The 13,579-nt window shown below is 41.4% G+C and overlaps 1 protein-coding gene across 1 annotated transcript in view; it reads left to right on the forward strand.

Moving 5' to 3' along the window:
* Positions 1–13,579, forward strand: part of LOC126187801 (TP53-binding protein 1-like) — a 352,433-nt gene that overhangs the window by 174,315 nt on the left and 164,539 nt on the right. Inside the window, exon 9 of the mRNA XM_049929085.1 lies at positions 4,566–4,673. Within this exon, the coding sequence (XP_049785042.1) occupies positions 4,566–4,673 (108 nt within the window). The remainder of the gene's footprint in view (positions 1–4,565; positions 4,674–13,579) is intronic.

Raw genomic sequence — 13,579 nt, forward strand, 5'->3', positions numbered from 1 at the left:
GAAAGCAGCTACGAAAGCAAAGAGGTTTTCATTGCAAATTTAGACATAACCAAACCTTCACAGATAAACAAAAACAAAACGAAGCCAAAATTAGTTCAAAGTGTTCAGCAAATTTGAAAGTAAAATTCTATCCATCAACTTGACAGAAAATCCTTAAAAATGGTCTTTGGTGCAATCAGTAAACAGATAAAAGCCATCTATACAATCACTCTGTCAACATAATTGCATTGAAGTGGAGGATGACAGAGAAAAGCCAAAACCTGAATGTCTTTTTTTTTTCCTCTCCAAACGTGTGTCACTCAGAAAAATTGTACTTTAGCTCCTCCTCTAAATTGTTATACATGTATCAGAATGACTGGTTTCTAAATACGTGACCATGGAATAGAAAAACAACTGAAATCACTCAACAGAGGAAACGCCATAGACCTGACACTTAGGAATACAGTTCTACACAGAGCAAGCAAAAGAAATGCTCATTTTCTAGAAGCTCTGTACTGTAGGTAAGCAATTCATTCCCTGTTTCTTTGAAGGGTCATTGAAACCCCTCCACCCCTGCACCCCCTCATACACACACACACACACACACACCTGACAATGGTCTGTTGCAGTATTTTAGAGCATGTTTTATGCTCGCGTGTTACGACATTGCTAGAAACTGAAAATCTCTTCTATAGGAATCAACATGAGTTCCGAAAACAACAAAGATTTCTGGAAGGTGTATGATAGAGTTCATCACTCTCTTCTAACCACCTGCAGAGTTCATCACTCTCTTCTAACCACCTGCATGATTGGACTGAAGAGTTTGTAGCAAACAGGATGCAGCATGTCATTCTCAATGTAGAGGTATCTTCAGATGTGTAAGTAATTTTAGGTGTATCCCAAGGATTTGTTATAGAACCATTACTTGTCACAGTATGTATAAATGAACCAGTGGGTAACGTTGGAAGTTACATGAGGCTTTTCAAGGATGATGGTGTTGTCACAGTGCCAGAAAATTGTAGCAAAACGTAGGAAGACCTGCAAAGGATCTATGCTCGGTGCAGGAATTGGTAGCTGACCCTCAACTTAAAGAAATCTATTGTGCATAAATGGGCAGAAAGACACGTTATTGTATGGTTACACAGCTGCAGAACAATCACTGTAAGCAACCGCATCCATAAAATATTCAGGAGTATGCATATGGTTTGATTTAAGGTGCAACAGTGACATAAATTAATCACACGTAAGGCACACAGTATTCTGAGATACATTGAAAGACTCATCAGGAACTGTAATCCATGCACAAAGGAGGTAGCTTGCAAAGCTCTTGTTTGATCTGTACTTGAATATTTCTCATTTGTCTGGAACCCGTACTAGATAGAATTTACAGAGTAAATAGAGAAGATACAAAGAAGAGAAGAAATATAAAAGATCCAAAGGAGGGCAGCATGTCTTGTTACAGGTCCATATAGTAAGTGTGAAAGTGTCATGGAGATGTTCACGCAACTCCAATGCCAGATGGCGCAACAGAGGCATTCTGCACCAATGTTTGGTTTACTGTTCAAATTATGAGAGTGTACATTTCTAGATGAGGCAGCCAATCTGTTGTTTCATCTTAGTTATAGCTCGCAAAAAGACCATGAAGGTAAAATTAGAGGGCTTTGAAATCATACGTTGGCTTACCAATAATTGTTCTTCCCCCAAACCATTTGCAAGTGGCATAGAAATGGGAGGAAAGTGACAGTGGCACATTAAGTACCCTCTGCCTCACACTGTAAATGGCTCTTGGAGTGTAGAAACTCCAGTAGGAATATCAACACGGTAGGAAAAGATAGATTGCTACTCACTGTAAAGATGACATGTTAATTTGCAGACAGGAACAATTAAAAGACACATTTACAAAGCTTTCGGCCGCAGCCTTCATCTGAAAAAAAGAAACACACCATTCATTCACACAAGCCAGCGCAGCTCACACACACGACTGCCACATCTGGCGCCGGAGTTGGTGGTCGTGTGTGCTTGACTGTGTAAATGAGTGGTGTGTGTTTCTCTTTTTCTTATGAGGGCTGTGGCTGAAAACTTTGTGTCTTTTAGTCGTATTTGTTTGCAACTTAGCACGGGAACTTTTAGTAGTGATCTGTCTTTTCTTACATTGTTGATATTCACTCCTGTAGTATAGATGTAGACATAGGTGTAGATGACTATAATGATAGTCCAAAAGCTTAACAGTGCAAAGGCATAAAATGCATTTTTCCAGGAAAGCGGATAAAAAGGAAGCCATTGCTTATGAAAGTATTGGTATTTCAATGCTGAATGGAATAGGTAACTTTTAATCATGTTATGTGTCTGACTAAATATGAACTAGCTGTGCAAACTATTAAACTTTTGAGTGACAGTGTGATCAGTTGGGCTATGATACATTTACAGTTATCTGTAATACTTTTTCACAATTTAGGTATGAATTAACTCAGTGCGATTTGTGTCTATTTATATTTTGTCGCTGTAGAAACTGTGTGTGTTATGGAAAGGTGATGCTGCCTCATAGTCTTGGTTGTAGAAAGTTTTAAAGAATTATAATGGTGTTGTCTCCTTGGTTTTAGTAATATTTAAAAATAGTATGAGCTCATAAAAGTAAAGGTTCTTATTTGAAATAATGGAAAATACAGGATGGACTAATGACAGTATTGTGAAAATGATGGAGTGCTACTTAATGTACATGGGAGATGTTGAGTTGCAGACAGGCATGACAAAAGACTTTCAGCCAGAAGGCTTTTAAAATAAACACTGCACACACACACACACGCACACACACACACACACACACACACACACACACACACACACGACCACTGTCTCTGGTTGCTGGGGCCAGACTGCAAGCAACTGTGCTTGATGAAGAAGCAATCTTGGTGGTGGAGATAGCTGGAGTGAGGATGGGGAGGAAGAGCAAGGTACGGGTTGGGGACTGTAAAGTGATGTTTGTGGGAGCATACAGAGACTAGATGGTGAGAGGGTAAGGCAGCTAGGTGCAGTTGGAAGGTTAGATGATGTGGGTGGAAAAGGAGGGAAGTGGGAAGACTGTGTGTGTGTGTGTGCTTGTGGAATAGAAGGAAGTGGAGTGGGAATAGGGACTTCTTATTCTCCTTCTCCTCCTCGTCCTCTAGCTCCTCATCCTCATCCTTCTCCGCCTTCCTTCTGTTTTAAGTTCAAAAGTTTCCAATTTTGTAATGTTTGCGACATCTCCATCTTATGAACTGAATAATATTGAGCTCCCCTGTGAGTACACATTGAAACAACACAGTTTGGGCTATGTAAAAGTAGACAGTTGGTAATAAGACAACTGCAGTTCAAAGTGTAGCCTTTATTTTATCACAGCAGTTCTTGTAGCTGATGCTTTAAAATTCGTCATAAATCTTGAATAAAATGAATTTGAGTATTAGACCATGTCATTCTAAAACACTAAAGCAATTAAATTGCTGACATTTTGACAGTCATTGCAGCGGCCCCCTTCAAGGCAATTAACTACTGGGTACTGGTGAGTGTCTTCCCCCTATATGTATGACAGGGATATATCTGAAGAGGAACACTGCAGAGTTGATCGATATGCCAGCAATTTAGTTGGTTAAGTGTTTTATAATGACGTGGTGTGATACCCAAAATTGTTTTTTCAAAATGACCATGGCTGTGGAAGCCTATGGTCTTATATTTTATAAATGTGCTTACTACAGGCAGGCACCTTTAATGTATCAGCTGAAGTCTGTCAGTTCTCGCTTCATTTGGAGAACTTTAGGCTGAAGCAGTTAGCAGTATTTCCTCTTCTCACCCCTCCCTTGCTATCCCTTTCGTCTTTCATTAAAAGCAACCCTGAATGATCTTTTCTTCTCTGTGAAAGGTTTTACTAGTGTAGCAGATCAAAAAACTGTTAATTAATATCCATAATCTTGTTGTCAAAAAGTCTGAATCAGTGTATGTTCTTTCATTTTATGCCTCTGTTTACATTTGATTTTTCTTGTTTCAAGAAGCATAATCTCGTTTTCTGTCTAACATAGTGTTAATTTCCGTTGTACAAATATTACTTTCTAAACTAAAATAAATAAATTTCCCTTTAGAGCATGCTGTTCGAGTTATTTACGTTTGGCTTAAAAACTCTTTCATGATATTGTCCCGAACATATCACAAAATTAACTCTTTTTTTTTTAAATTATTATTATTATTATTATTATTATTCAAACAAATGTAATATTTCTGAATTGATGTGAAATCGTTTGGAATGCAGCATTAATGCCCAATAAAATGTTTCAACCATTTTGCTGCTGCTGCAACACAAAACTTGGTGAATTTACTGTCTTATAGAACATCACATTCCATTCTTGTAGTTAATTTTGGAGACGTAAAGCAACGTTTGTGTGTAGCAAATTGTGCCTGATGGATATTAAAATATAAAGTTTTAGAAATGTTACTATCTCTGCAATGTTATGTAATGTTGGAATATCAAAGATATTAACTTTTAATAGTAGTATACTAAGTTGTATATTTAATCATGCAATGTCCTTTGTCTCTAACTGGACACACTGATTTCATTTCAGAATACTGACCGTGTGGTGGAGGTGACTAAAGATGTACTGCTTCATGCACAAGTAGTTCTGCATTACAGAGAAGCATCCAAAGAAGTCATTTTTTATGAACTCACACAGGTAATCTAAGGACACGATTGCTAATTCACCGAATTAAACAAATACCACCTAGACATTTCTTCTTGCTTCTTTCAGAGAGAGATAACAAGAAATGAACGGTGGAAGTTTCACCCTGCATGAGGAGAATTGTTAGGGCATGTTTACCTTCTTTGATTAGTGCTGCATGTAAGAGAAGTGAGTCTGAGTTTTGTTTTTCATGTTAAATATTCATTGGGGTTGAAACTGACATGTAGAGCCAACAAATGCATTCAGGTTTCATAAAATCATAACTGGAATTACATTTCATTGTGCCTATGACAGAGCAGGTCATTTTTCCACAAGACACAGCAGCACAGTGCTGCAGTGTTGTTTGATTGTAAAGACGTGCAGGAACTGAAGCAATAGGCTGTTCAGATTTCCACCAATTAGGAGTAGTGAGTTGAAAGGCAAATAAAAGATGTGGAAATGTACTTTTGCTATACATAAATGCTGAGAGAGTGTCATAATACAGTGATATATATTTAAATTGTATGTCTAAGTAATGTAATATTAATAACCAGACACTTCTTTGAATTCTGTTATACTGAGATTTTCATTGTGTGGACAATTTTAGTACCTCATAAACAGTTTCAGGTGTGTTTGTTGTATCATATTTATTAATCTTAATTAGCAATGGTATGATGAAAGACAACTGTTCACCTTACGGAAGATGCATTATACAGCAGATGGGTAAACAAACAAGTTGTTGAGGACTGTAAATTTGTTGTTAAATTTGTATCAAACCCAACCCCCCCCCCTCTCTCTCTCTCTCTCTCTCTCTCTCTCTCTCTCACACACACACACACACACACACACACACACACACACACACACACAAATACCAGGCACCCTCCTAAAGCTGCAGCCATAAATCGTTGACCTGACAACGTCAACCCTTGAATGTATAATATAGGGTTGCTGTGATAACTTAACAGTTTCTAGAGTCACACTGTGTGCCAATAGTAGTAGCAATGAGCATAACATGGATGTGAACTGCTCTGTTCAACTTCTGAATGTAAATTCATTTAATGCAGTACAGTATTCATTCATGTGTATTTCACTCCTGTTCCACTTGTAAGAATATTATTAATGAAATCAAAGACCCCAAACTTTGACTTCAAATACACTCAGATACAAAAATAAAGAAAAATACCCTATTAGACGTATTTTCTAGCATACATCATCTTGTTAGGTGAAAGAACTCCATAATATGTGAATAAATCACAGTAAGGCTGAATCTATTTTCAGCCACTGTCAGGCAACTTTTAGTTATGCCGTGTACATTTCAGGGTAACACAGCTGCTCAAAGCTAACAATATTTTGTTTTACTGAAATGCACAATGTTTAGATGCCATGTGCCCCACACTGTCTTCCTTGCACAAAGAAACCTTCACATTGTTGTATATCAGAGTCCTATGGTGCAATAAGGACTATAAAAAATCTCTGTATTCATTGTAAAAGCTTGTATTCATCACATAAAATAGTATTAATTGAATTTGGTTATGCATATGCTTGCAGTTGTTTGCATTTGCAGCAATGTTCTGGATACAAATTGCATTCTAAAAGAAACTTAAAATGAGATAAAATAAAACAAATAGGAATGGATCTGACTTTTCACTTTCTGTTATATTTGACCTTGGCATGTTAGATTTAAATGGAGCTAAGCCATTTGAGTGTCCCAGTTTTCATAAAATTTCTAGGGTATAATCCCGTAAATAAAACCAAAAATGAGTTTTGTGTAATAAAGCAACATAACCTATATCTTTAAATGATTATTGTGCCTGAACATCTGCCCTGATTATTTTCTACAGCTTTGTACTATTAATGGCAACTGAAACTGAACACCACTGAAAATGGTTTCTCTCTGCACCAACTGCTATTTTCTGACAAAATTGACAATTAATATTAAAATAGTTGTGAAAGATTAGGCAAGGGTACATGTTAAATAATGTTTGAATTAAGACAAGTATTCAATCTTAATCATTTATTGGCTGCCTTCAGAACAGATATGAAATGACACTATGTTTGCTTGCCTAAATCAATTAAAGCAAAGCTTTGTTCAGTGATCACATTTACATTTAAACATGTTATTGTTGTTGTGGTTTTCAGTCCTGAGACTGATTTGATGCAGCTCTCCATGCTACTCCATCCTGTGCAAGCTTCTTCATCTCCTAGTAACTACTGCAACCTACATCCTGTTTAGTGTATTCATCTCTTGGTCTCCCTCTACAATTGTTACTCTCCACGCTGCCCTCCAATACCAAATTGGTGATCGCTTGATGCCTCAGAACATGTCCTACCAACCCATCCCTTCTTCTAATCAGGTTGTGCCACAAACTTCTCTTCCCCCCAATCCTATTCAATACCTCCTCATTAGTTATATGATCTATCCATCTAATCTTCAGCATTCTTCTGTAGCGCCACATTTCGAAAGCTTCTATTATCATCTTGTCCAAAATAGTTATCGTCCATGTTTCACTTCCATACATGGCTGCACTCCATACAAAAACTTTCAGAAATGACTCCTTACACTTAAATCTGTACTCGATGTTAACAAATTTCTCTTCTTCAGAAACGCTTTCCTTCCCATTGCCAGTCTACGTTTTATATCCTCTCTACTTCAACCATCATCAGTTATTTTGCTCCCCAAATAGCAAAACTCCTTTACTACTTGAAGTGTTTCATTTCCTAATCTAATTCCCTCAGCATCGGCCGACTCAATTTGACTACATTCCATTATCCTCGTTTTGCTTTTGTTGATGTTTGTCTTATATCCTCCTTTCACGACACTATCCATTCCGTTCAACTGCTCTTCCAAGTCCTTTGCTGTCTCTGACAGAATTACAATGTCATCGGCGAACCTCAAAGTTTTTATTTCTTCTCCATGGATTTTAATACCTGCTCCGAATTTTTCTTTTGTTTCCTTCACTGCTTGCTCAATATACAGATTGAATAACATCGGGGAGAGGCTGCAACCCTGTCTCACTCCCTTCCCAACCACTGCTTCCCTTTCATATCCCTTGACTCTTATAACTGCCATCTGATTTCTGTACAGCCTTTCGCTCCCTGTATTTTACCCCAGCCTTTCGCTCCCTGTATTTTACCCCTGCCACCTTCAGAATTTGGAACAGAGTATTCCAGTCAACATTGTCAAAAGCTTTCTCTAGGTCTACAAATGCTAGAAACGTAGGTTTGCCTTTCCTTAATCTAGCTTCTAAGATAAGTCATAAGGTCAGCATTGCCCCACATGTTCCAGTATTTCTACGGAATCCAAACTGATTTTCCCCGAAGTTGGCTTCTACCAGTTTTTCCATTCGTCTGTAAAGAATTCGCATTAGTATTTTGCATCTGTGACTTATTAAACTGATAGTTCGGTAATTTTCACATCTGTCAGCACCTGCTTTCTTTGGGATTGGAATTATTATATTCTTCTTGAAGTCTGAGGGCATTTTGCCTGTCTCATACATCTTGCTCACCAGATGGTAGAGTTTTGTCAGGACTGGCTCTCCCAAGGCCATCAGTAGTTCTGATGGAATATTGTCTACTCCCGGGGCCTTGTTTCGACTCAGGTCTTTCAGTGCTCTATCAAACTCTTCATGCAGTATTGTATCTCCCATTTCATCTTCATCTACATCCCTTCTATTTCCATAATATTGTCCTCAAGAACATCGCCCTTGTATAGACCCTCTATATACTCCTTCCACCTTTCTGCTTTCCCTTCTTTGCTTAGAACTGGGTTTCCATCTGAGCTCTTGATATTCATACAAGTGGTTCTCTTTTCTCCAACTTCACTAATTCCTACTATATCTAACTTTAACCTATCCATTTCCCTTTTTAAATTTTCTAACCTACCTGCTCGATTAAGAATCTGACATTCCACACTCCGATCCGTAGAACGCCAGTTTTCTTTCTCCTGATAACGACGTCCTCCTGAGTAGTCCCCACCCGGAGATCCGTAGTCCCCACCCGGAGATCCAAATGGGGGACTATTTTACCTCCGATATATTTTACCCAAGAGGACGCCATCATCATTTAACCATACAGTAAAGCTGCTTGCCCTCAGGAAAAATTACGGCTGTAGTTTCCCCTTGCTTTCAGCCATTCGCAGTACCAGCATAGCAAGGCCATTTTTTTTTAGTGTTACAAGGCCAGATCAGTCAATCATCCAGACTGTTGCCCCTGCAACTACTGTAAAGGCTGCTGCCCCTCTTCAGGAACCACACATATGTCTGGCCACTCAACAGATACCCCTCCGTTGTGGTTGCACCTACGGTACAGCTATCTGTATTGCTGAGGCACGCAAGCCTCCCCACCAACGGCAAGGTCCATGGTTCTGGGGGAGGACATTTAAACATAATTACAATAAATCGCGCAAAACATGTATTCCAAAATTATCTTCCTAGTATGAAAATTACTAATATTACAATAATTGCTGGGTTCTGAGGTATTAAAGCCACTACATTTGCACATCATTCTTTTACAAAATGGCTACTAGCAGCACACGCTGTTCAGGACTACACTGGGAAGTGGACAAAATAGAGGGAGAAAAAACTAGGCTTCCCATAGCACACAAATTAATTCTTGCCTTATGTAACAATACATGACATCTACAGTAAATAAATTTTATGTCTTCTTTGATTACTTGGAGACAAAGATCACTTCGCTGAAAGATCTTCAGCACGAACTCATTCAGTGATAATTCTATCTCATAGTAGCTCTTGGAACCAAGTTTAGCCTTGTGGCTATTATATGTCTCTAATGCCACATACAAAATTGGCAGCACATAAAGGTTTTTTTCTTGAGATGAATATAGACCGCAGTACTGAGAAAAACGAAGAACAAAGTGTAAATATTTCTTCATATCAGCTAAAATACACATCCTAACATTATATTGTACTAGGAATAAATGAATAAAATCACTGTTAAGTATTCATTCAAATATATTCTTCAACGTTCAAAACATAAAAGAAATGACAATGTTATGAACCATGGTAAGTGGATTATTACACAGCAGTTTTTTGCAATTTTTTTGTTCTCCGGCCATAAGGAATTTGGAACACAATGTCTTCTTCCCATCTATGGCGGGGGGGGGGGGCTTGTAAATTGAAGGGGGATCACTGCAGTCAGGTGCAGTGGGACACTTTTGCAGAATCAGTGACAACAAACGGAAATGTGTGTCACACTGGGATTCAGATCTAGGATCTCCTGCTTACTAGGCAAGTGCGGTAACCACTGTGCCATCGTTGACATTGCATTATCGCAACTGCAAAGACTATCTCGGTATGCCTCACTTCTGCTCCACACTCCCATCGAGCACTGCCTATACCGAGTCCCTGTCAGACAGGTGGTGCTCGATGGGAGCGTGGATCGGCCATAAGGTGTACCGAGATAGTCTATGCAGTTGTGATAACACCGTGCCCTGGATGCTGCAGTGGTTACTGCATCTGCCGAGTAAGCAGGAGATCCTGGGTTCGAATTCCAGTCTGGTACACATTTTAGCCTGGTGGCGCTGATTCCACAAAAATGTCCCACTGCAGCTGACACCAGTGATCCCACTCAATGTACATATGGCTGCTGGATCTACGTGGTGTCTGTTCTTTCAGAGGAATAGGCACTGCGCATTCAAACAATAAAAAGAAAAATATTTCTCTTAAGTTTTCCCTCAGTATGACCTTTACTACTGTGCTTATTACTCTTTTATAAATCATTGATAAATTACGTAGAAGGAGAAATTGCTCCCAAAATTTAAATTCAAAAAAATACCTCAGTAGGTAATAGGCTGTCATACAGATCACAAACTGTGAAACAACATTGTTGAAAGTGGCTTAGCAAACACAGTATTGCCCCCCTGTGGAGCCGGGGATTAGAATAGGCCTGAGGTATTCCTGCCTGTCGTAAGAGGTGACTAAAAGGAGTCTCTCACGTTTTGGCCTTTATGTGATGGTCCCCTGTAGGGTTTGACCTCCATTTTTCAAAATTTACCTGAAGAGCGAGGCAATTGGGGAAGGGCGCCTTACATGGTGCATCATGTCCATCGTGCCTTGAGATCTTTTGCCCACTTTCTCATTGTCGCACTGCAGTCCAGCTCATTCTCCATCTCTTGGGCTAGGACACCTTCCTGGGTGCGTTTTCCACCACGCACTATGCAGTGTTGCTTCTTCATGATGACCATGGATTTCTTTGCACCTCATATCCAGCATGGTAGCCAGTTCATTGTAGTGGGGCCACCATGTACCCTGTTGGTTGTAGCCCCCTGACAACACAGGGACCGCTCTGCTGATGCCTGTGCCATTAAGGCCCGACATATGCCAAGCAGTAGATGCTCGTCACCCTAGGGCTTTGGGCTCTCGGCAAAGGCCTCCCTGCCAGGTGGCTTTTGCTGCGGCTGGGTGACGCCCGTGGGGACGGTCCCTGGTCGGAGTGGGTGGCATCAGGGCAGATGATGCGTAGTGAAGTGTACCATGCCATCACTTGCTAGTGATCAAACACCAGCTGTCTCAAAGTGTTCCAAGTCTCAGTACAATGCAAGAAATTACAACCCTAAATTATTCCCCTCCCTGGCCACACCATCTGAGGAATGCCAGGCTAAGGATGGCAGTGAACATTATTCATCCCAGTACCTCGTATGTACGAGAACTGATGGGGACTCCTTTGTTTCAATGAAGCCATAGTTTTTTGTAGAGCATTTAGAGAACAAGTTTGGGGAGGTGGAGGGCTTGTCCAAAATGCGATCTGGGTCATTCTTGGTAAAAACAGCATCCTCTGCCCCATCAGGGACTTTACTCATTTGTAACAAGTTGGAGGATGTTTCTGTTACCGTCACACCACATAAGAGCTTAAATATGGTCCAGGGTATTATATTCCACAGGGACCTTTTGCAGTGTGACGACGAGCTGCACGCCAATTTCGAGCAGTGAGGTGTTTCATCCAGCACATCCATCAGGGTCTGAAGGATAATCAGGTTGCCACCAGTGCCTTCATCTTGGCCTTTGAGGGTGACACCCGAGAAGGTCAAGGTGATGGTCTATTGCTGTGATGTCAAGCCATATATCCCTCCCCCAATGTGGTGCTTTAAATGCTGGAAGTTCGGCCATATGTCTTCCTGCTGTACTTCCAGCGTCACATGTTGAGATTGCGGACGTCCATCACATCCCAATACTCCATGTGCCCCGCCTCCCATCTGTGTCAACTGTAGAGAGCATCATTCACCTTGCTCGCCAGACTGCAGGATTTCGCAGAAAGAGGAACATCATGGAATTCAAGACACTAGACCATCTGACCTACACTGAGGCTAAGAGAAAATGTCTTGTGGCTATGACCTCCTCATAACGCTGCCGCTACGAGAACAGTTGTGGCCCCATCAGTTCCGCGAATTCCAGTCGGCTCTCAGAGCCAGATGGCTAAACCTGCCCACTTGATGGTGGGGAGCACTTCCCCCGCTGTTGCTCCCGCACCACCTATCACGGGTGCACTGCCCCTCCAACCATCGGGGACTCCAGTCGCCACTTCTGAGCTGGAGTAAGTCTTCTTTGGCTCCTCTCACCAGGAAGGGGTCCCTTCCCAGATTTCTGCTAATGGGAAAGATGACACCCGCCAGTGGCTGAAGTGCCCAAAAGCTGCTGGTTGTAGCGCTTCATATTCATCCTCAGTCCCGGAGACTGAATCAGTGAAGACTTCCCAGCCAGAGAAACCCAAGGAACAGCGAGAAAAGTGCAAAAAGAAGACCCCGAAGACCAAGGAAATTGCGGTGGCACCCATACCACCGCTACCTACAAGTTCTGCGTCTGGAGATAAGGCGGAGATCATGGCATCCGCTGAGGACCTAGATTTTGCCGGACCCTCAGACACAATGGATATAGACTGCTCAAGCAATAAGTCGGTAACAGCAGGTGACCTTGAGGCATAAACTGCCTCATTGAATGTTCCATGCCTTACCAGTCTCATGATGACATCGTCCTCCAGTGGAATCACAGCAGATTTTTCCATCTCCTGGCTGGAATACGGCAACTGTTAAGCTTTACACCTGCTTTCTGCATTGCCCTCCAGGAAACCTGGTTCCCAGCAATGGGGACGCCTGCCCTCCACAGCTATAAGGGATATTACAGGAACTGTAGCGACTATAATTGAGTGTCAGATGGAGTTTGCGTTTATGTCCTAAACTCAGTCTGTAGTGAAACTGTGCCCTTCTTGAAGCTGTGGCTCTCAGAATAAGGATGACACAGAAGATAACTGTCTGCAATGTCTATCTTCCTCCAGACGTTGCACTGTCCCTGAATGTATTAGCTGCACTGATTGATCAACTCCCTAAACCTTTCCTGCTTTGGGAGATTTTAACACCCATAACCCCTTGTGGGGTGGCACCGTGCTTACTGGCCGAGGCAGAGATGTTGAAACTTTACTGTCTCAGTTTGACCTCTGCCTCTTAAGTACTGGCGCCGCCACACATTTTAGTGTGGCTCGTAGTAGTTTCCCGGCCATTGATTTATCAATTTGCAGTCCGGGACTTCTCCCATCTATCCACTGGAGAGCACATGACGACCTTGACCACTTCCCCATCTTCCTGTCACTGCCCCGACATCAGGCCCACGGATGCCTGTCCAGATGGGCTTTGAACAAGACAGACTGGGAAATTTTCACCTCTGGAGTTACCGTTGACTCTCCCTCACATGGCAACATTGATGTGATGGTTGAGTAGGTGACTACAGCAATCGTTGCTGTGGCAGAAAATGCGATCCCTCGCTTTTTATGGTGCCCCCATTGAATGGTGGTCCCGTGATGGTCGCCAGGAGACGCTTAGGCAATTAACGAGTGTTGGCGAGCTCTACGGTGGCATAAGCGGCACCCTTCCCTGGCGCACCTAATAGCCTTCAAGAAGCTCCGTGCCTGCG

Source organism: Schistocerca cancellata, chromosome 5 (genome assembly GCF_023864275.1).
Source record: "Schistocerca cancellata isolate TAMUIC-IGC-003103 chromosome 5, iqSchCanc2.1, whole genome shotgun sequence".
Taxonomy (NCBI): Eukaryota; Metazoa; Arthropoda; class Insecta; order Orthoptera; family Acrididae; genus Schistocerca; species Schistocerca cancellata.